General features: G+C 36.6%; 1 protein-coding gene across 3 annotated transcripts in view; it reads right to left on the bottom strand.

Moving 5' to 3' along the window:
• RBM25 (RNA binding motif protein 25) overlaps positions 1–24,494 on the bottom strand; it is a 43,423-nt gene that overhangs the window by 13,301 nt on the left and 5,628 nt on the right. The window contains exons 2-11 of one of the 3 annotated variants that reach the window (XM_054715943.1): positions 23,628–23,744; positions 23,396–23,516; positions 20,288–20,337; positions 18,206–18,373; positions 12,613–12,670; positions 11,709–11,869; positions 7,262–7,447; positions 5,912–5,965; positions 5,601–5,684; positions 1,917–2,203 (exon numbers count right to left, since the gene is read on the bottom strand). In XM_054715943.1, coding sequence (XP_054571918.1) covers positions 1,917–2,203; positions 5,601–5,684; positions 5,912–5,965; positions 7,262–7,447; positions 11,709–11,869; positions 12,613–12,670; positions 18,206–18,373; positions 20,288–20,337; positions 23,396–23,516; positions 23,628–23,669 — 1,211 coding nt within the window. In that variant the 5' untranslated portion in view covers positions 23,670–23,744. Of the gene's footprint in view, positions 1–1,916; positions 2,204–5,600; positions 5,685–5,911; positions 5,966–7,261; positions 7,448–11,708; positions 11,870–12,612; positions 12,671–18,205; positions 18,374–20,287; positions 20,338–23,395; positions 23,517–23,627; positions 23,745–24,494 lie in introns of those variants that run through there. The other 2 variants (XM_008138866.3, XM_054715944.1) reach the window with 2 other exon arrangements.

Genomic DNA, 24,494 nt, shown 5'->3' on the forward strand with positions numbered 1-24,494 from the left:
GCACAGAATATAATTGTAGCCCCAAATTCTGAATTCAATGTTAATGCATATTGGTATCTCAGAAAATAAACCAAGAAACCCTGGATATAAGAAATACAGCCAAAGCCGGTTTGGCTCAGTGGATAGAGCGTCGGCCTGCGGACTCAAGGGTCCCGGGTTCGATTCCGGTCAAGGGCATGTACCTTGGTTGCGGGCACATCCCCAGTAGGGGGTGTGCAAGAGGCAGCTGATCGATGTTTCTCTCTCATCGATGTTTCTAGCTCTCTATCCCTCTCTCTTCCTCTCTGTAAAAAATCAATAAAATATATTAAAAAAAAAAAATTTAAAAAAAAAAAAAAAAAAAAGAAATACAAAGGGCTTCCCTAGCTGGTTTTGCTCAGTGGATAGTGTGTCAGTCTGCAGACTGAAGGGTCCTGGGTTCAATTCCGGTCAAGGGCACATGCCCGGGTTGCGGCCTCAATCTCCAGTAGGTGGCATGCCGGAGGCAGCCAATCAATGATTCTCTCTCATTATTGATGTTTCTATCTCTCTCCTTCTCCCTTCCTCTCTGAAATCAACAAACATATATTTTTAAAAAAGAAATACAAAAGGCTAATGAACATATTAAAAAATAGTCTATTTCACTAGTGGTCAAGGAATGAAGGAGATAGAAGAGTGCTGAGAAAAGAGCATTTTGTCATGTTACACGGATAAATTACAACTATATTTAGGAGCAATGAAAAGTTCTCAAATATTTAATATAAAACGATAAAACCAAATTGTAGTATATGATATAATGCCATGAATCTATAAATACAAATATATATGAAACAATATACTGTTCTGTAGTAAAAGTATAAAAACACTATTTTATATATGTAAAATTCTCAATAATAGTCAAAAGGATACTGGTTATTCCAAGGGAGATGGAAAAGAATTTTAATGCCCACTAAAGATGAAGAGCACTAAACTTCCAGTTCCAGTAACTAATTAACTTACTTAAAGGGGACCGCCCTTCAGCTACAATCAGATGGAAAACCTGCAAGCCAAAATGTGTATTTGAAAACTAGCTTGAAAAAAAACCAAAGCTGTGCTTTTTCTCTCTTCTCTCCTTCTACTCGCCCATTTTCCTCTTCCTTCTTTTGCTCATTTTTGTTCCCTCATTCCTAAAGAATTTGGGAATATTCATAATTGAAATCAATATAATTAAGAAAAATTTCTAAATACAACAAAACAAAAAGATGAAATTACTAGGAATCGTAAGAGAGTAAATTTAGAGTCTGGGAGGTGAGTTGAGGGCTTGCAGTGAGCTATAGGACCAAATCGACACCAGAGGCTAAAGCTAGAGCTGATTTCCCAGTATAATGGACCTCAATGAAATGGTGACTAGAAGAAAAAGGCCACCGGCCCAAAAGGACAACAGAATTCTGTCTGCCCAGGGCATTGGATGAACAGGTGATATGTTCTGGGTCTGTAAAAACTGCCTTACGACAAACTAATCCTAAAATTAAAATTGTTATTTTCACCACGATGTTTTATATATGTGATACAGCAAGCCAGGCATGCTCTGTGGCTAAGGAAGTTCTCATTAAATAAATATAAGTCATCCGCCGAAAACGGTTTGGCTCTGTGGATGGAGCGTCGGCCTGCAGACTGAAGGGTCCCGGGTTTGATTCCGGTCAGAGGCATGTACCTTGGTTGCGGGCACATCCCCAGTAGGGGGTGTGCAGGAGGCAGCTGATCGATGTTTCTCTCTCATCGATGTTTCTAACTCTCTATCCCTCTCCCTTCCTCTCTGTAAAAAATCAATAAAATATATATTAAATATATATATATATATATATATATATGTATATATATATGTGTCATCCTACAGAGTGCTAACCTGCAGTTCAATTAAAGCTATCACGAAAACAGTAACTTCTATAAAGCCTTACCTTGATCGACTCCGATCCTTATTCCGATCGGAACTCCTTTCCCGATCGCGGTCACGGTCTCTCTCTCGATCCCGATCTCGATCTCTCTCCTTTGTCCGGTCACGATCCCTATCCCGTTCTCGTTCCCGCTCCCGTTCCTTCTCCTTTTCTCGTTCACGTTCTCTTTCCCTTTCTCGTTCTCGTTCTCGCCTTTCTCGTTCCCTTTCACGCTCCCTCTCTCTTTCTCTCCGTTCTTTCTCAATTTCCTGTCTTTCTTTTTCTTTTTTGCCTTTCTCTTCTTCCAGTTTCTAGAAACCAATAAAAGTACTTTTAGAGTTAATCTGTAGCTCCAGTATTCAGATTTTTCCCAGCACAATGCCCAATATTGGGAACAACAACAACAAAACCACTGGTACTTTGCTATTAAATATTTGTGGTTTTACTTGACAAATTAAACTGAAGCAATCACAAGACTAGATAGATTTCGTGCAAAACCATATACTCTACACAGACCAGGAATCTCCAATCTTGGATGCTGGGAGATTGTGTCAAGTGTGGCTAGCCACCCAATGATTACATAACTAAAATGACCATGAAGAATGTGTTGGTTTATAGAGTTCTAAAAAGACAATCACTTAGCAAAAATGTGGTTCTTCCCATTATAAATTTCTGTAAATCAGTGGGATTATGGATACTAATTTCAAACCACGACTTGCCACTAACTAAAGGTTGTGGTTAAGGGTTTTAAAGAGGAGGTGGAGAAGAAGAGTCAGGTCTGTAACACAACTAAATAATATGTCTTCTGGTATGCCCACCCTCCAAAAGGCAAGGTAAATTCAACCAAGATCTGCCTCACTCTCTATGGAAACATTTACTCCCACCATTACAAGATGGACAGCCCACCAAATTCAAAAGTTTGAAAAATCACTCACTTCAAGCAAAAATTTTAACTTAACTGTAAAAGCAACATATTTGTGCCCATTATGCCTATAAGACAATAAAAATATATCAACAGTGATAAATCCATCCTTGGAAGGAATGATTGCATATTAACTTACAGATGCTGTGTTAGGACATGGATCGCCAACACTGGATTAACCTTGCCTACAAGCTATGTTTCTGGGAGGAAGAGCAAGTACATGGTTCACAAATAAACCAAATTAACAACGTCAGACCAAGTTTGTACCCTGACAAGATTACCAGTGTACCACACGGTTTCTATACAAGCTCAGAAGAAGAAGAAAATACCCCAAACAGGAAAAACAAAACAAAACAAAAACAAAACACATTTATCCCTTTGGTTCCATGTTTAGAGTCACTGAAATGAAATTTAAACTGTAACAATAAAAGGTTCATTTTTTCTTTTCTCAATCATGTAAAGCATTTAAAACAACTTTAAAAAGCAATCTTACCTTTTATACTCTTTTTCTCTTGCTCATGGATCAGAGAACTGATAGAGAGAGGATTATGAAAGAAAAGCTAATGCATGAAAAATCAATATATTCAGCTACTGTGCCAGTCTGTATCAAAGTAGAATGCAGGCAAAGCTAATACTGAATACATTGAAATTACAAAGGAAAGAGAAAAAGAAATAGTAGAAAGAGGACAGAAACTAAAAGCTATTTAAAGGGGCAATTCTAATTTTTGAAACAGTTCTAATGGATTGTAAAATTTAAATTGTAAAACGAGGCTAGACTACATAACACTTACCTCAGTGTCATACACTTATAAAGAATTTTGTTTATTTCTGAGATAAATACTTACAGATTATTTTAGCTGTTCCAATAATTTCTTTTGTAGAATTCCTCAATTATTTTACTCTTGCTTATTCACTGCACTATTTAATTTCTTAGGTGTATAATTTCACTTATGTAAGTAATAACTTGTTTCAGAACTCACTGAAAGTTTTTGTTCTAAGTAAATGAAAGTGAGTGAATTGGGTCCATACTAAATGCATTTCTAAAAGATTATATATGTGGTAAATAGATACACACACATATATGTATTTTAAGACAAAGACTGAAGAAAGAGGAAATGGAGACTAAAATGATATAAGTAAGGAAATAATGAAGAGGAAAGAACAGAAAGAAATCATAAATCTTACCTTATTCTCTCTTCAGACTCGTCCGTGCTGTAAATGGACGCCCCCTGCCACGCTGATACCCTGACAGTCTGTGGTTATTTAGTAAACTCATACCAAAACATGCAAAGGTTCACTGAGCTCATTTTTTGTTACTCAAGTTTTAAATATTTCCTTTAATCATCCACCCAATAACAAGAACAGTTTTTCATTTTGACCTTTTTGTTAAAGCACATTTTGGAAATTCAAAACATTCCCCCGCCCACCTTACAGTGAAATAAGTCTAAGGCAGTCAAATGCCTGACAGCTTCTCAAATTCTGAAGCAAATATCTTGAAATAATTTTTTAAAAACACAATTTTGTCATATTTTACCAATGACATGACAGGTTTTAACAAATAACAAAAAGGGGGTAAACCACACACACAACTGTATACTATTTCAAGCTTACTCAGACCCTGAGTTTGAGTATTAAACGTAATCAAAAGTAGTCCTCTAAAATGACTTCCCACACACTACCCCTTTAACTAAAAATTAAGTTGAGAGAACTGCATTTGTGCTTTTACTCATACTTAATTCCTGAAAAAGCACTGTGTATGTGAGCTAGGGCTGGGCATGAATAATAAGTGTTCAGCAGCATTGGTTCAATGGCATTAATTGTCAACTTGGAATTTTGAAAGCAGTAAGAAAAAATAAGAATAAAAGAAAAAATGAATACAACTTTTCACTGAATTAAAGGTCACTCAGTCTTATGTGGAAGAACCAGTAATATCTTACTATCTTTAACATCAAAATATATTTCATGCAGTGTTTTCATTTCACTGTCCATAGCATCAACTTCAATATCAGCGAACATTCACAGATGCACTATCATTGAGAGAAGCTTTCAATAGGCAAAACTCGTGAGATTTACTACACACAAATACCCATTTCCAAGCCAGTTACCCCTTTGCATATTTTTCTGAGGGGGCATCCATAAATATAATAAAAAACAGAAGCTCATACTTACATCCTATTCCTTGTTACTTTCCAAGCTGAGTGTTTCATCTTGCATTAGTCACCATATGATCTCTATCATAATGGTGGGGGTCAATGAATAGATTAGCTTTATGGGCATTTACAGTTCTTCCATGCATCTAAAATTTGGTAAGTCTGGTAATCACTGACCTACTTTTTAAAATCTCCCCCTCTCAAATTAAATCTATACAAATATAAATCTTAATTTTTAACCTCAGCTCTAAAGAAAAGGTTGCCCTAAGATTAAGTTAAATAAATGCCCCCAGAAATACACTACAGTGTATGTTATCCTGCCCCCTTGAACCTAGTTTAAATCTGACCTTGATGTTTATGTTGAAACCTAAAAATAAAATTAGCTTTCATTCATATTAAAGTGAGATGACTGCAGAGCAGTAACTAAAAAAAAAAAAATTAAAATTAAATATAATATGTCAAGGTCCACTTTAATATGATATTGGTTTTGTTTGTTTCTATCTAAATATCAATTAAACCTAAAAAAGCATTTAAATTTATACCCTAATGTAAGGTTGATTTTTTTTTTTTTGTCTGTTTGCTTTGGATTCTGTAAAAAGCCTAGATTGGTATCAAGTGAAAAAACAAGAATACTACCTTATGTGTATCTCTGAACTTGCTGATCTCTCGGGATATCAGGTCTCTTTTGTCTTCTTCCATTTCTATTGCATTTATATCTTCCTAAAAGACAGGGGACAGGAGGCAATGCATAAAGATCAATCTGATAAAAAGTAAAGGTTAGATATTCTGTACAGGTCTTACAAAAGATAAGAGTAAATAAATAAAAAGAACTTATATAGTAACAAATGTAACGATCTAAGTTAGTGAAAAATCTGGTAGACAAGAATTACAAATCTGACAATAAGCAGTGAACACAGTTATTGTCAAAGGCTTCAATGTAAACAAACCTTAGTGATGAGTGGATACGGGATCAGAGGTGCCACTGGAAATCTGCGGAAAATCTGCAAAAAAATCCACAAATATTTTTTTTAAAAAAACACAAGAGTTCACATTAATCTGCAAAAACAATGCTATTTTATACTATAAGCAATGCTTCTGGGGCATTTTCTCGATTTCAAATTACATGATAATAAAAATATTTCACTCTATAACCTCTCCCATCACCTCCTCTCCCTCTAACTTCCCTAAACAACAGAAAAGGGAGGGTCTCATACTAGTGGGGCTTTTTTCTTGACCCAGATATAAGAAACAATCATACCAATAAAATGTATCCATAATTCCTTCCATAGAGCAGGATTTCTTTGATCCACTCTTCCCAATCCATATCCAACATATATGTCTAAGTTACTTTCTCCTTTTCCATTAACCTCAATTACCCTGTACCTGACTAACTCTACCAATTACCATACCCAACTATCGGCATTTCACCAGACAGGTATTTATGACCATGTGAAAAAGAATGAGACAAGTAATAAAAATGTATTTGGCCACAAAGAAAATTGAAGCTGGCCTAATAAGGCAATGAAATCCTAAATAATATGAACCTTGATATTAAATCACAATATGTTCCACATTACTTTTTCATGTATATGCAATCCATGCATATAAAATAATTCTGATATTTTTTAAAAACACTCCCCATAATTTCTCTGTTTATTCGAAAGAAATGAGTAGAAGAAAACCAAACATTTTCTTTCAACCTGGACTCCCTAATGTTCAGTTAGCTTGGTCAGACAGAATAAATATAATACACTGCAGAAGAGTGTTTCATCTTGTGCTGCTCTTTCACAGTCTTCCAGCTAGAATTTGAACAGCATTACTGTCCATGGAGGGGAATGAGATATGGTTATAAGGAGACACAGCTAAAAATTAAAGAATGGGTAAAAATCTTTAGTGAAGGAGACCGGGCATCCTGCTTGGAGCAGAGACTGAACGATAATTAGGTAAAACAAGGCCAGTCCTTCATAGCCAAACATAAATATTTTACTTTACCCCTTAACATCAGTGCCTACATTTCATCACTAAAGGTCGTTTTTTCCTTACTGAATTTGAATCCATAGCTAAACACAAGCTTCAATGCCAGTGCATTTTAAACACAGAAAACAGAAATGTTTTGGCAAAATTATGAGGAGTTAATTGGTAGAACACGTCAAATTAGGCTTAACAGTACAACTATTGTAAATGCTAGTCATTCTTCTATTTTCCCCTCAAAAGTTGAAATGTACTGAAAGCACAAGAGTGGCACCATAAAAAGTAAATTGTAGAAATGACTGTTGTCAGAATTTAGTAACACATACGTCCTCCTTCTTTTCCTTCTTCTTCTTCCTGGGGTGAGCGTCAGATTCTTGTGAAGGGGCATTGAGCTCACTGGAGTATTCACGTATTAAAATTTCAATGGCCCCTTTGATCATCTGATCTCTTCTCTTAGTTTCTTCATCTAAGGCTTCTTCGTCATCATTAGTGACAGTTTCTGGCCTGGCAGTCTTAAAACAAAACATAAAACAAGGCAAAGTCAGGAGGGGGGGGTGGGGTGGGAAGAATCAACCAAGAAAAATGAAAAACATTCTAAGAGTTAGTACACAAAACAAACATGTTTTCTTCAAAAAAAATCTATGTAGTTTGCCTGGGCGGTGTGGCTCAATGGTTGAACGTTGACCCATAAACCAGGATGCTACCAGTATGATTCCTGGTCAGGGCACATGCCCAGGTTGTAGGTTCGATCCCCAGTAGGGGGCATGCAGGAGGCAGCAGATGGATAATTATCTGTCATCATTGAGGTTTCCCTCTCTCCCTCTTCCTCTCTGAAATCAATTCAAATGTTTTTTAATTTAAAAAACCCACATCTCTGAGGTTCTATTAAATGCAGACTTGATTTTGCGCTTAGCTTTATAAAATAAACTTTCATCATTTCTTTCCCTTTCTACCCTTGGTAGCTAATATTTTAACCCCTACCCAGCTATAGAAGATTAAATCATAGGACTAACATACTCCACAAAACATCTGCCAAGTTTTCCCAATTTTTCAGACTGTCCTGCTCAATACTTGCACAAACTAAGAATATTTCCTAACTCAACAGTTGATAATTTAATTATATTAAAAAAAAGCAAAATATAATTTTATGTACACTATGCTAGCCACTATTTTAAAATAAGAAAGCACGTATAGGTGAAAGGAACAAAAAACACTAGACAGTTTTATACAATTAAATGCAAGCATCAGATAGGTCAGAGGTGAAACAATGGTTTCTTTTCCCCCACCCCTGCTCTCTAAAATGTCTATAATGTGGGAATACCACTTATAAAAATCATATACTGCCCAGTTGGTGTGGCTCAGCAGTAAAGCATCAACCCAGGCACCAAGAGGTCAATTCCCGGCCAGGGCACATGCCCGGGTTGCAGGATCGATCCCCAGTGTGGGGTGTGCAGGAAGTAGCCGATCGATGATGTTCTTGTAGCATCAATGTTTTTATCTCTCTATCCTTCCTGCTTCCTCTCTCTCTAAAAATCAATTTTTAAAATATTTTTAAGAAAAAATCATATACATACTAAGAAAAATATCAACTCTAAATATTGCACGAGTCTTCATTCCCATGACTTGCACACGTAACATTATAAAAAAAAAACCCTCATAAAAAAGAAAAAACCCTCATGTTGTAATCCTTCTCAAAAATAAGCAACTATTTGTAAAACTTCATTATATTTTAAAGAAGGCTAGATTGTTACTTGTGTTGATGTGAAAAAAATTATTGGCTTCTATTGTGGTACTATTATTATTGTTTCTAGGTTTTATTTCAAATCTCCCAGTTAAGGAATTAATCTAGTTCAAACCACAAAATTTAGAGATTGCCTCAAAACATTGGGTAATTTCCCATTACTCTCAATTCCTCTCTTCTTAAAACTTAAAATGGTGGAGAAGTGTGGAAAAAGCAACAAAATAAGCACTTTTCAGAAAAATTTAAGAACTTCAATAGTAAAGCTACTGGTTGTAAAGTTGGAAAACGGCTCTTCTAGGCTTCTTTAGCACTGACTTCTAGAATCCGAAACAGGACTTAAGCAAATGCAGAGCTCTTTCTTTTGAGGAAATGTAGATTTGGCCAGACTAATCAACAGGCAAAGATGTGAAGATGTTCCTACCTATAGCATCTATCAATTAAAGTGTAATGTAAGTGTCTCCTCCCAGAGATATCTGTACTTTCAACACTTGCCAAAGTTCATTCTTGAACGTTAACAACCACTAACTGTGACATTCAAGCAGATAGCTCTACTTCTATTACTGAACAGCCAAAAAGCAACAGGACATGGAATAGATCAGCAAAATGAACTGTTTTTACTAAAAGTGAAAGAATTGCTTATACAAATTCTGAAAAAATCTAAATGAAAACTTTCAATCAAGCCATTCGACAAGACACATAATTCCTGTTAAAATTCTGGGTCAGAAAAATCTCTCTTTCTAGACAAGCTTATGGTGTTTTGTTTTGTTTTGGTCAAAGAGAACTACCCAACTAACTGTGTTTTTTCCTTTCTGCCTGGGAGCCATAAAAATGCCTGAAAAAAGTAACATACAAGTTTCTCAAAGTCTTATTCTCCTATCATCCACCTTAAGCCACTATTTTGTAAATTTCTCCAACAAATCAATAAAGGAGTAAAAACAAGTAACCTCTCATTTTTTATCTTGGAAAATCATGACAAATCTGCAATCTACTCCACAGTATAGTTATACTTGCCTAAGTATTCTATAACTGTGTGACGCTTTTAAAATCCGCATTATTGAGGAAAATTGACATTTCAGAAAAAAATAATGTACTTTGTCTTATGACTTCAAACACCTGGGTACCACATTCCAAGTGTACATAGGAGTCATGCCTATTAATTTTTTAAAATTTCAATTTATCTGACAAAAAATTTTTTTATTGGAGGTGGCTTTTATTTCCATTCTTGAAGAAAGATATATAAATTAAAATTCTGTTTGCTCTGGCTAATGGTGATTTACAAATTAAATGAGTCACAAAAAAATCATGCATTTCCTAATTCAATAAATGCTTATTCCGTTTTTGCTAGGGGCAAGATATTATATAGTACTAGATTCTGGGGAGGTACAAGACAAAAGGACACTCTGTGAACTTACTGCCCTTTCTATCTTGTAATCAGAGAATGGAGGACAGGAGAATGAAAATGGGTGTAAGACGCAGTGAGAGAGGGAGAATAACAAACAATATATACTACAAAGCAGGCTTACTTTACAAACCTGCTTGATATAGAAAGAGAGAATTTAATTCTGCCCGAGAGGAATCAAGGGTTAGATATGATGAAGCAAGTAACACTTTAATTACACTATGTGAATGGGCAACAAGGACTTGCGATGTCAGCAAAGCACAAATAAGTTTGTATGGATACATGACTGAATGAAAGGGAATGAATGGGGAACACTAGAAAGGTAATCTGCAGCAAACAGTAAGAAATTCAAAACCATTAAGGATGGATGAGCAGGGAGTAGGCATAATTATAATTATGTTTTAGAAATATAGCCAGTACTGTAAACAGTCAGATGAGAGGAAACTAAATGCAGAGAAATAAGTTAAAATATTATTAGAAGTCCAAGGAAAGATGGGGGAAAAAGCTAATTATAAAACAATACTTTAAAATTCAATCCTGTATTTGAAGGAAAAATACACATATTCCAATCAAAATTATATTCATATACACAAAAAACTGTCTGGAAAAACATGGAACCAAAATATCTACAGTGACCCAGACGGCATGGCTCAGTGGTTGAGTGTCGACCTATGAACCAGGAGGTCACAGTTTGATTCCCCATCAAGGCACATGCCTGGGTTGCAAACTTGATCTCCAGGTAGGGGGCGTGCAGGAAGCACCCAACTGATGATTCTCATCATTGATGTTTCTATCTCTCCCCTTCCCTTCTTCTCTGAAATAAAAATATATTTTTTAAAAACTCAAAAAACAAAATGTCTACAGTAGTTACCAAAGGTGATGGAATTATATGGGTGATAATTTCTTTTTTATAGTTTGCTTTAATTGATGAATCTTTTTTACAAAGAATATACAAGAAACCTATTTCTATTTTAAATGATAAAAGTTTGAAGAGAGCAAAAGGCTGTTTTGTTTTTGTAGAGACAGAAAGATAATAATAAATCTATATTGGATCTGGTCTGCTTGAGGTGCCTAAAGGAAGTAGGAAGGAAGGAATAACAAAGAAACACATACTCAGATTTTAGCTATTTTTTGCTTTGTTGCAATAGTAATGCATACATTACGATATATAAAAATTCCTTTTCTTTAGGTTAGCTTTATGCTTTATAGAGCCATCCACCTGAGGAAAATAATATGACTTATTTTCAGTATTTTAGAACCTGTGTACTTCTAAAAGAGAGGGCAACTAATAAAAGTTGTGTAGGTTGAAATGTATTTTGTACTTACTTACAAAGCTGCCTTAATGAATTAGCTCTGTTTGGAATAGTCTGTATCAATGTTTTCTCTGGCAAGTTAACCTTGTCCAGCCTCCCTTACTACCTTCATCCCAACCTGGAACAAGCAAACCAACAGTCATCCACCCACAATGGGTAGATAAAAGACTTAAAATAACTATAAACTATAAAATACCCTCCTGCATGTTAGTAGTCATAGGCACGATGGGATTGTAAAGCCCCATATTAGATGCACTTATAAGTATTTACACTGAAAGAGTACATTTGGCCTAGAGAAGATAATACTATGGAAAACACACCCCATTAGAAGCTTTCTTCTTTGCTTTCCATTCATCCAGTTGTGCCTTTGTCTTTGCATCAACTTTAACAAGTAGTTTCTTCTCTCCAATCTGCAGGTCATGCAATAACCTGAGTGCACGGAGGGTAGATTCAGGCTCCTTATACTCACAGAATCCAAAGGCTAGCAATAGATGTAAAGAATTAGTAAAATATCACTATAATAATGAAAGATGAAGAGTATTTATGGAAAGTTAAAATCGTTAAGAGACCAAATATTTTAATACAAGGATTATTCATGTTGTCACTCCGCCCTTTCCTTCAATTTCCTTTGAAAAGTGTTTCACTTTTGCACCCTTAACCAAAAGAACAAAGACACAAAAAAGGGAAAAGAAAAATTCTAATCAGGCAAATTACTACTTATTAGAAGTGCTGATAAAATAGTTAACAAAATCAGCACATTTCATGATGGTTAATTATGTCATGAACTCATTCCATCCAGGCTTCCTAGCAGCTATAAATGAGAACAGGCTGCTTCAACATAAAATACAACATTTTTCTGAGAAGTTAAACTATAAAAGTAACAATCTCTTATGCTGATTATTCATCTAATTTTTTCTGTATCTTTCATTTTAATAACTAGTCTTACTATTACTACCATGCCTTTATATCAGAGATATTAAAACAAAATTAAACTTAAAGAGTAACCTAAAAATTGGAAGTAAAATTAAACAAATAAATCCAAATATTTATATAGTTAATGACATAATCATACAGAAACTATTCTGAGTGAACTTAAAACACTAAATCTGACCATACATTTTTAGTGTCACATATCCTAAGGACATCTGAAATTACTGTATGTGAAAAGTGAGGTGAAACAAGCCAGTAATTACTTAATGATCTCAATAAGAAAAAAGTACCTACCTTGAAGTTTTCCAGATGCACCTTGTACTCTCTTCCAGCTTAAAACCAAGCCACATTTCTTAAAAAGGAAAAAAAAGGTTGTTACCACTTAACAAAATTAACTTATAATGTAAATAAGAGCACAACTGTATTACCACTAAGAAAAAAACAGAAGCAAAAAAGAAAAAGATATTAGCAACTAAGTTTCTTAAAATTCTCAGTTCCTACAAATCTATAAGAAATATATAACAAATTATTTCAAAGAAAAATATAAATTCTTACTGATTATTTGCAGAAAATTGTTTTAATAAATTAGAAATTTTACAGCATTACTTAGCCTACAAATATATATATATCAATGCCCAAGTTATAACTATAGTAAATTCAATTAAATCCATAAAGATTTCGTTTTAAAATACATGTATATATTAAAAAGTTTTAGTAACATACGAAAGTGCTTGATATGGGATGCAAAACATGGGACATGAAATTGCAGATATATAGTAAGATTTTAATTATGAAAAAAGTGAATTTTCATAAAACGATCAGAAATATTCCAAAATTCTAAGAGGCAGGTTGTGTGAAGGGTGGGACTTTGTTACAACTTTTTTCCTTTTAATTTTAAGACATTATTTCTAATTATTAAAAAAAAGGTTTTAAAAAAAAATATTTGTAGAAAATATCTGTCAAAGCTGAATGTGAATAAATGTTTCACATCTCCCTTCAGAGAAACCACTAAAATGATAATCAAATAATATTTCTTTCTCTTTACTGTTTTTAAAATCAAATAATATAAAAGGTAAAAATACTTGAGGTCTAACATTGCATGAGAAACAGCAGCAAAGTTCAACAAAATTTTGAACAAAATGGATGGATGGTAACTCATCCTAGAGCAAAGAAAGCTATAACTCCAAGTGTCTACAGAGGCAGATACTGGTGAAAAAGAAAGGCTAAAGTGATTCTATAAAGCCAAGTAGATCTACAGGACAACAAAAAGGGGGGGATGGGGGGATGGCCTGGCCGAGTAGCTCAGTTGGGTAGAGCGTCATCCAAATATGCTAAGGTTGCAGGTTCCATCTCCAGCCAGGGCACATACAAGAAACCACCAATGTGCCGAAACCGGTTTGGCTCAGTGGATAGAGCGTCGGCCTGCGGACTGAAAGGTCCTAGGTTCGATTCTGGTCAAGGGCTTGTACCTTGGTTGCGGGCACATCCCCAGTAGGGAGTGTGCAAGAGGCACCTGATCGATGATTCTCTATCATCGATGTTTCTAACTCTCTATCCCTCTCTCTTCCTCTCTGTAAAAAATTCAATAAAATATATTAAAAAAAATAAAGAAACCACCAATGAATGCATAAATAAGTAGAACAAAAAAATCTATGTTTCTGTCTCTCTCTCTTTCAATAAAAAAAATAAGGTAGAGTGGAGAATGGGGTTGAAGCATGAAGCTGAATAAAAACAGGTGCTTGCCTAAATATAAATATAGCATAATTAAAGTCAGAGCTCTTCTCAAATAACTACCTTAGTCCCCACCCCCAGAGAACATGAAGAGTTTAGTCTGAAGAAGGTGAACACACAAGCTTGTGATATGAAGCACCAGATATGAAGGAAAATCTGGATAAGATACTGAGTGGGTAACAAGGAAAAAAGGTAAAACTATAAGAAATGCTTGAGTCTGGCTTGTGTGACTCAGTGGTTGGGCATCAACCTATGAAAGAGGAGGTCATGGTTTGATTCCTGGTCGTGGCTCATGCCTGGGTTGTGAGCTGGATCCCTAGTGGGGGATGTACAGGAAGCAGCTGATCAATGATTCTCTCTCATCATCGATGTTTCTATCTCTCTCTCCCTTCCTCTCTGAAATCAATAAAAATATATTTTAAAAAGGAATGCTTGCACTTAGTCCTTCAACCTCAACCCATACAGGTAGCCAATCATACACTCATGAGGCATGAAACCAAGTTTTCTAGAGAAACCAATGAGCCTCAAAGAAGAAACCTCCAGCCGAAACCAGTTTGGCTCAGTGGATATAGAGCGTCGGCCTGCGGACTGGAGGGTCCCGGGATCGATTCCGGTCAAGGGCATGCGCCTTGGTTGCGGGCACATCCCCAGTAGGGGGTGTGCAAGAGGCAGCTGATCGATGTTTCTCTCTCATTGATGTTTCTAACTCTCTATCCCTCTCTCTTCCTCTCTGTAAAAAAATCAATAAAATATATTAAAAAAAAAAAAAAAAAGAAACCAAGGCCCAAAATGCAGCCTACAGCCCAGCCCAGAAACGGTTGCTGTGGGTGCCAGGTAATAACGTCACGTAGCAATGCCTGGCTTCCTCTCCCTAGCAACTAGCCTCCCTGCAGTTTCTTCAAACCAGGAACATGACTTGCTTTATAGCCAGGTGGAAACATTTTACACTTTAACCAAAATGTCTCTGAAGCGTTTTCCCATGCCTCATCTCATTTGATCCTCAGAGAAGTCCTGGAGTAGGTAGACAGGAGACTCGGTGGAATCCTATTTTCTTTTCATTAGCCAGAAAACAGAGATTTAGAAAGCTCAGAAACTTGACCCCACTGAAAAGAAGAAATGGTGGACCTTGGAAATGACTTCAGGTTTTCCCACTGCGCAGAATATAGTCAAACACTGCTGCAGTTAAATATTTTACCCTTTGTTCTCCCTGCGTGATCTACAATAATAATCTGCTTCATGTTGAGATTTACTGCTGTATTGCTGACAATTACCTGAAAGAGAAGTTGGGGTGCTTCACTGGGCTGGAAAAAGTTTAGCTAAATCAGAAAGCAGGTCTAATTAAGTAAGTCTATTCACTATATATAAAAGGCTAAGCTGACTCGCCCATGAGCGATGCATATAAAGCTCTTGCTGGCGCCAATCACACGTGTGTTTCAATCTGTTATTGTCAATCATGAATTTGGTTGACACTTCTATTATAAAGGGTGAATAGTGATATTAACCCTTTGCACTCGCTTGCTTTTTTCTCGATTCCTTTATTCTACTTGGGATTTAATTTTTTAAATACCCCAGATTTTACAAAGTGCGGGAGTAGAATAAAAAACTGGAGTTTCTTTTCATACAAACTTATTTATTTGGATTTTTTTATATTTCAAATTATTGATACATTCAAAGAGTATAAAAAGAGCTGCTACCGATGCTAACCGTGTCGAGTCACACTCGACATCCGAGTGCAAAAGGTTAAAATATTTCTTCTAATTACTTTTCAATATGCACGAATTCGTGCATCAGGCCACTAGTACAAACTATAATATATATGTACCTTGAAAACATTATGCTAACTGAAGTTAACAAAAATGATCACATATTTATGATTGTTATATAAAATGCCCAGAATAGGCAAATCCAGAGACATAAAGTAGAATAGTGGTTGCCAAGGACTGCAGAGAGAAAAAGAATGGGAAGTGACTGTTAATGGTTACAGGGTTTTCTACTTAGGGTGATGAAAATGCTCTAGAATTAGTAGTTGTGTTTGTGCCACTTTCTGAATATACTAAAACTACATAAAATATATCACCATGAAGATGTTTTTAAAAATGTCTTCGCAATGTTCCACTTTTGGAAAAATTGGCATCATCTTATTAAACTGAAGATAAGCATGCTCTACCACAGAAATTCCACTTCTAAAAGAAAACATTATATAAATTTATTGAGGTTCACCTCTGAAGACGTGATATTACCAATTATATCACAAAACACAAAAAACGGGACCAATCCATATGACCATCAGTAGAAAATTGACAATTTATGGTACATTTCTACAATGCAATAACATATAGAAGTTGAAAGTAAATAGAGCTACACGTTAAGTGAAAAAAGCAAATTGTGAAGGAATACAGAAGTAAAACTAGTGCCCTGGCTGGGTAGCTTGATTGATTAGTGTGTTGTCCCAAGATGCCAAGGTTTCAAGTTCAATCCCTGCTCAGGGCACATACAAGAATCAACCAATGAATGCATAAATAAGTAAAACAACAAATTGATGTTTCTCTCTCTCTAAAATCAATAAATTAAAATATGTATGTGTGTGTGTGTATATATATATACATATATAACCGTGAGCAATCACTCACTCAAATTGGTAGGTATTCTTTAAAAAACAACAACAAACTCTTCAAAAACATCAATGAGCCCTAGCTGGTTTGGGTCAGTGGATCGTGTCGGCCTGCAGACTGAAGGGTCCCAGGTTTGATTCCGGTCAAGGGCACATGCCCGGATTGTGGGCTCGATCCCCAGCAGGGGACCTGCAGGAGGCAGCCAATCAATGATTCTCTCTCTCATTGATGTTTCTATCTCTCCCTCTCCCTTCCTTTCTGAAATCAATTATATTTATATATATATATGTATATATACAAAAAAAAGTCAATGTCATAAAAGACAAAAAACAAGCAAACTAAAAAAAAAAAAAAAGGGTGGGGAGAAGGGAACTATTCTTTATTAAAGAAGCTGTCTAACAAGGTGTGACAATTAAATGTGATGTACAATCCTTGATTGGATGGATCATAGGTCAAAAACAAAAACATGCTACTTTGGAAATTATAAAGGAAATTGAATTTCAAAAATAGAAAAAGATCTAGTGATAGCCAGTTTGGCTAGGGTCCTGGGTTTGATTACAGTTAAGGGCACATACCTTGGCAGGAGGCAACCAATTGTTCAATGTGTTTCTCTCACATAGATGATTCTCTCTTTTCCTCTCTTACTCTCCCTAAAAATCAATGGGAAAATATCCTCAGGTGAGGATTAGCAAATAAATAAAAATAAAACTTATTAAAAAAAGAAAAAAGAGCCCTAGCTGGCTTGGCTCACTGGATAGAGCATTGGCCTGCAGACTGAAGGGTCCCAGGTTCGATTCCAGTCAAGAGCACATGCCCGGGTTGTGGCTTGATCCCCAGTAGGGGCGTGCAGGAGGCAGCCAATCGATGATTCTCTCTCATCATTGATGTTTCTATCTCTCTTTCCCTCTCATCTCTGAAATCAATAAAAATATATTTAAAAAAGGAAAAAGATCGCCAAAACCGGCTTGGCTCAGTGGGTAGAGCATCGGCCTGCGGACTCAAGGGTCCCGGGTTCGATTCCGGTCAAGGGCATGTACCTTGGTTGCGGGCACATCCCCAGTAGGGGGTGTGCAGGAGGCAGCTGATTGATGTTTCTCTCTCATCGATGTTTCTAGCTCTATCCCTCTCTCTTCCTCTCTGTAAAAAATCAATAAAATATATATAAAAAAAAAAAAGGAAAAAGATCTAAGTATATTAGTTAACAATATTGTGTCATCCTTAAATTTCTTAAGTGCAATAATGATTTTGTGATCATATAGGAGAATGTCTTTGCTCTTTAGGAAACACAAGTGTTCCGAGGTGAAATGTCTTATCACAACTTACTTTCAAATTACTCAAAAAAAGTATGTAGCGTGTGTGTATATAAAGAGTAAATGTGGCAATATGTTACAAGGGTAATCACTGTACTGTTTGTTCAACTTTACTGCTAGATTAAAAATTTTCAAAATAAAACGAAGACAAATACAGAGTCCTCTTTCTGCTTTTTGTTTAAAATTTGTAACAAATATAAACCTTTTAAATGAAAAATAAACAGTTTAACTTACAGCAAGGAGCTGTCTTATGAGCATGTCTGAGGCTTTCTCAGAAATGTTGCCAACAAAAACAGTAGTAGTAGGACCACAATTTTCATCATTTTCCTTTGTCTTTAAGCCTGGATGATCCTTTCTTGCTCCCAAATGCTTTCCAACCATGGACACAGTGGGTACTAAGACCTAGAATTAAGAAAGGCAATAAAATTTGATCTGGCAATTAAACTTCCTATCATGGTTAATGTAACATTAGGCTAAAATCACCAATGTTAAATTAGTAAATACAGGGTGGGGCAAAAGTAGGTTTACAGTAGTTTGTATGGAAAATACAATTAATAAATAATACCAGAATAAGCTGTTTCATGCACTTACACCTACTGTAAACCTACTTTTGCACCATCCTCTACATAGCGCATTAAAAGGTCTACATACTTAATCTAAAGCTCACAGCATTTTTCATTCATATAAACATTCATGACAAGAAAAGTCCCACGCTTATATTACCTTTCTTTAAAAACATGGAAAAGCAAAAATACCTTGGATAGAAACTTTATGTTTAAGACGTCATAAATCTTTTAAAATTATCAACTACATCCACAAGTTTCTTCACAACTATACTCTGTACTAGTATAAAAGTTTCAATTATCCCTGCTAATCCTCTTATAAAATATTCAAATACTCCCATAGCACTCCTCCACACTTAGAATGTACCCTTTATCACTTACTTGAATTTCTAGCTTATTGTCCCTTTAACTTTAAACTTCCCAACGGAAGAAATAGTAATCATTTTATCTGGAAGTGAATTTAGCAAAACACCCACAATAAGCACTGAATAAATACTGGTGAACTGGAGGAGCTGCTCCAAAATCCAAATGCTATCTTTTCCTAGACTGAAATGTAAGAAAGTAAGAGTACCTATCATGTGGAAGCTTTCCAAAATGACCCAACATTGGTGTCTAATGCAAGAAAAGCTGGACTCCCCCTTAGTATGCAGAACCCTATCTTCTTAGTGGTCTGCCTCACAGCAGATTCTTATTTGTCCATCTACTTCACATCTCCCTTTTAAAATGAATAACACCACTCCCCTCCCTTTTCAAAACCACAAATAGAAAATCAGTTCAAAGTAATAAATATCAAGCCTCTTTCATAGTGGAATTCCAAATGAAGCCTGATATTCTACCAATGAACTCAGAGAAATATCTGGTTAAATAATAGTTAAAAGAGGGTTATTATTTATTAATTTGTTATAATATATTAACATTCTTAATTAAGATGCTTAAGAGTGTACAGAAGCTTTAATGAATGTGGAGAATTAAGGTTCAAGACCTAAGACTAAATAATGAAACACTTCCCCAGAGGAAAGGCTTCATTAAAACTACAAAACTTGAAGGTATCATACTAGAAGACACAGAAAAAAAATAGCTCGGAAAAGGCTAAATATTAGGTAGTTAGGAGGAAAAGAATAGAACTATATTCAACACAAATTTCATTTCAAAACTTACATTTCTGCTAGAATAATTCTTACACACTTTTTTTTTTCTTACACACTTTTAAGAGATCATATATGTCATATCATTCTCCTATCTATGGAAACCAAGACATAAGGAATAATGAAAAAGCCAATGTCCTAAATCTGCACTAATATGTAAATGAGTCTAGAGAATAAGAGAGAAACCATAAACCTGGGGAGCAATTTTAGGAACAACTGCATATATACACAGCTGAGTGAAAATGTTACTTAATCAAGTAAGTAGTATGATAGAAATGAATGCCCACATCCTTCCTACTATTCTTTTAAATGCTTAAAATAATTTATCTAAGTTTATCAAGCTTTTTAGTTTTAAAAACACTAACATATCTCCTAATTTCCTCCTTAAAATTAATTATACTTACAGCCCTGAATGGATAACTCAGCTGGTTAGAGCACTGTCCCAACACGCTAAAGTTGCAGGGTTTGATACCCAGTCAGGGCACATAGAAGAATCAACCAATGAATGCATAAATAAGTGGGGAAAAAATAAATCAATGTCTCTCTCTCTCTCTCTCTTTCTCAAATCAATCAAGTAAAAAATTTACTTACTTAAAAATTATACTTACAGTTGGAGCAGGAGCCATAATGCTCATTGGTACAGGAATCATTGGGGTTCCTAAGGAAAAAGCATAGCCAGTTGTAAGCACACAATCATATATGACTGTATTCTACATCAACTACATGCCATATATACAAGTACTAGAGGCCCGGTGCACGAAATTCGTGCAAGGGGGGGGGGGGTTGTCCCTCAGCCCAGGCTGTACCCTCTCAAAATCTGGGACCCCTCGGGGATGGGATCAGGACTAAACCGGCAGTCGGACATTCCTCTTGCAATCCAGGACCGCTGGCTCCTAACTGCTCGCCTGCCTGCCTCATCACCCCTAACCCCTCTGCCTGCGTCATTGCCCCTAACCCCTCACCTGCCTGCGTGATTGCCCCTAACCACCTCTGCCTGCCTGCCTCATTGCCCCTAACCACTCTGCCTTCCTTCCTGATCGCCTCTAACGGCCTCTGCTGTGGCCCCCGCCGCAGCGGCTTCATCCAGAAGGACATCCGGAATGATGTCCAGAAGGTCGTTCGGCTGTTCAGTCCAATTAGCATAGTATGCTTTTGTTATTATAGATGCTCACTTATAGTTAATTTGAGTAGAAATGTAGAACTAATGAGATACTGATGAACATCTTATTTTCAAAAGCAATGTGATATCAGGTCAATCTATATAAGTTTACCTACAACAAAAAACTACTCTTAAAAGTAAGAAGGCTACCACAAGCCGAAACCGGTTTGGCTCAGTGGATAGAGCGGCGGCCTGCGGACTGAAAGGTCCCAGGTTCGATTCCGGTCAAGGGCATGTACCTTGGTTGCGGGCACATCCCCAGTGGGGGATGTGCAGGAGGCAGCTGATTGATGTTTCTCTCTCATCGATGTTTCTAACTCTCTATCCCTCTCCCTTCCTCTCTGTAAAAAAAATCAATAAAATATATTAAAAAAAAAAAAAAAAAGGCTATCACAACATGCTTTTGACTTAAGGAGTATAAAATTCTGGATAGTTATTGATTCATGTTCATCTTATTCAGTACACCCTCAAAACCAACACTACACAAATATAGATTCACTTGTGGATTAAAAATATTAATGAATCTTTTAAAAGTAAAAAACAGCTTTAGCCAGTTTTGCTCAATGGTTAGAGCATCAGCACCCCTCGGACTGAAGAGTCATGGGTTCAATTCCAGTCAAGGGTAAATACCTTGGTTTCAGGCTCCATGCCTTGCCCTGGGTTGGGGCGAATGTGGGAGGCAACCAATTGATGTGTCCTTTTCACATTGATGTTTCTGTCTCTCCACCTCCCTCCTGCTTTCTCTAAAAAAATCAATGGGAAAAATATCCTCAGAGGATTAAAAAAAAAAAAAAAAGTAAAAAAAACAAATCCTTTCAAATGATAAATTAATCTGAAAACCTAGGAAGAATCTTGTTATTCCTGGTTCTTTAATAAAAACAAAAATTGGCCTGGCCAGCGTGGCACAGTGCTTAAGCATTGACCTATGAACTAGGAGGTCACAGTTTGATTCTCGGTCAGGACACATGCCCAGGTTGCAGGCTTGATCCCCAGTGTGGGGCGTGCAGGAGGCAACCAATCAATGAGTCTCTCTCATCATTGTTGTTTCTACTTCTCTCCCTCTGCCTTGTCTGAAATCAATAAAAAAAAATATATTTTTTTTTTAATTGGCCCTGGCTGGGTGGCTCGTTGTCCCTTACACCATTCCCAGCTAGGGCAGATACATAGGGGAGGCAACTAATTGGTGTTTCTCTATCTCTTCCACTCTGTCTAAAAATCAATTAAAAGGAAGGGGGCGCAAAATAGTATCTATCCTATCCTATATAATAAAAGCCTAATATGCTAAGTGGCCAATCGTCTATTCAACCAATCAAAGCATAATATGCTAATGATATGCTAAAGCCACTCAACCACTTGCTATGTGCACTGACCACCAGGGGGCAGACGCCCCAACCAGTAGGTTAGCTTGCTGCTGGGGTCTGGCCGATCGAGACTGAGCGAGACGGCCAGACACACCCTGGAGCCCTCCCACGGTCCCTCCCTGGCTGGCCAACCTACTGTGTCCCTCCCCGGTGCCCATCATGCACCAGTGGGGTCCCTTTGCCTGGCCTGCACCCTCTCACAATCTGGGGCCCCTCAGGGGATGTTGGAGAGCAGATTTTGGCCCGATCCTGCAGGCCAGGCCAAGGGACCGCACTGGTGCACGAATTCGTGCACCAGGCCTCTAGTATATATAAAAGGCTAATATGCAAAGTGACCCCTCAGGAGTTCGACCAAGAGACTGGGAGTTCCATTGCTTGCTATAACATGCACTGACCACCAGGGGGCGGCGCATAACATGGTGGTCGACTAGCGGCGACAGCAGGGTGCTGAAGGAGCAAGGGAAGGAGGAGGCAGGGAGGCGGGGAACCTGATCAGCCCTGATCGCTGGCTAGGCCTAGGGACCCTACCCATGCACGAAATTCGTGCACCAGACCTCTAGTATATAGAATAATACTCTATATCTGTGTTAAAAGAAAAAGTACTAACGGAGCCCTGGCCAGGTATCTCCCTTGGTTGGTTAGAGCATCATCCTAAACGCCAAGGTTGCATGTTCCATTCCTGGGTAGGGCACATACATGAATCAACCAATGAATGCATAAATTAGTGGAACAACAAATCAATGTTTCTCTCTCCCTCTCTCTATAAAAAAATGAATTAAAAAAACCCACTGGTGAATAAAATAATATATACTTACATGGCTTACAATATGCATTAGAAAATATCTGGAAGGACAAAGAAAAAACTTATAACCCTGCTTTGTTTCCCCCTTTTCATAAGGGGCTGGTAAAAATAATTCTGTGGGAATGTAATGAATTTTTTTCACTGTATATTTTTTCATTTTTGAACCTCATGAACCCACTATCTTTTTAAGTAACTTTTTTTAAAAACATCGCAAATGAGTTTATACTCAGTCAGATATGAAAACTTCTGCCATAGGAAAATGAGACATCATATTTTTCCAGAATGATGTTAACAGACATCTTTACTACTAACAGTCACACATATATCTTCCTAAAAGTAAATACTGCGAAGACAAAAGTATAAGCTAAAACAACTACAGTACTCACAAAATTACCTGGAGGTACAGGTGGAGGAAAGCCAGGAAACTGTGGTGGTGGAATCCCTGGTGGGAGTGCTGGGATTCCCATGGGAGGGCGATTCAAATGAGGGGGGAAAGACATTCTTACTGCAGATGTCTAAAAAAGAAATCATGAGAAATCATTTTATTTGAAAACTTTACAATTCAATATGCCTGGTTTGTTGGCCTTCATTTTTAGAGTATCTGCAAAATTCTAAAGTTTTCTTACCCAAAGGAGTTGGCAAAGACCCTCTTTTCTCTGTCTGTCCATTGAGAATTTTTAAAATTTAGATCTTTTCTAAAATAAGTTCCCAAAATGTACACGATCTAAGTTCAGGATAGACTCCTACAATCATATGGGAATACATATAAAGGAAGAAAAAAATTTTGAGGTTCAGTTAATATCCAAAATTAAATACGAAATATCAATGAATCTTTTTAAACCAAACTCAGAATCCAGGAAGGTTTCTAACAGTTATTTTTTAAAAGTGTTCTGATACATTCACTTTTTAATACATATCAGCACCTTTCTGAAAACTATTTTACAAAGTTATACAGTATTTATTGATTCAGTGTTGGCCAGTTCCTCGAGTACAAAAATGTCTCACTGAACTACAAACCTGGGGGTAGGGGACATCTTAACATTAGGTCACATAGTAATCATTCAAATACAGAGAACCACCCTGGTCTGTGTGGCTCAGTTGGTTAAAGCAATGTCCCAATATGCCAAGGTTGTGGGTTCAATCCCCAGTCAGGGCACATACAAGAAGCAACCAATGAATGCATCAATAAGTGAAACAACAAATAAATGTTTCTCTCCCCCCAACCCCCATTCCTCTATCTAAGAATCAATTATAAAAAAAAAAAAAAAAAGCCCTAGCCAGTTTGGCTCAGTGGATAGAACGTCAGCCTACGAACTGAAGGGTCCCGGGTTCAATTCCAGTCAAGGGCACATGCCTGGGTTGTGGGCTCAATCCCAGTAGGGGGTGTGCAGGAGGCAGCCAATCAATGATTCTCTCTCATCATTGATGTTTCTCTCTCTCTTTCCTTCTTCCATACTCTCTGAAACCAATAAAAATATATTTAAATAAATAAA

Source organism: Eptesicus fuscus, chromosome 5 (genome assembly GCF_027574615.1).
Source record: "Eptesicus fuscus isolate TK198812 chromosome 5, DD_ASM_mEF_20220401, whole genome shotgun sequence".
NCBI classification, from domain to species: Eukaryota; Metazoa; Chordata; class Mammalia; order Chiroptera; family Vespertilionidae; genus Eptesicus; species Eptesicus fuscus.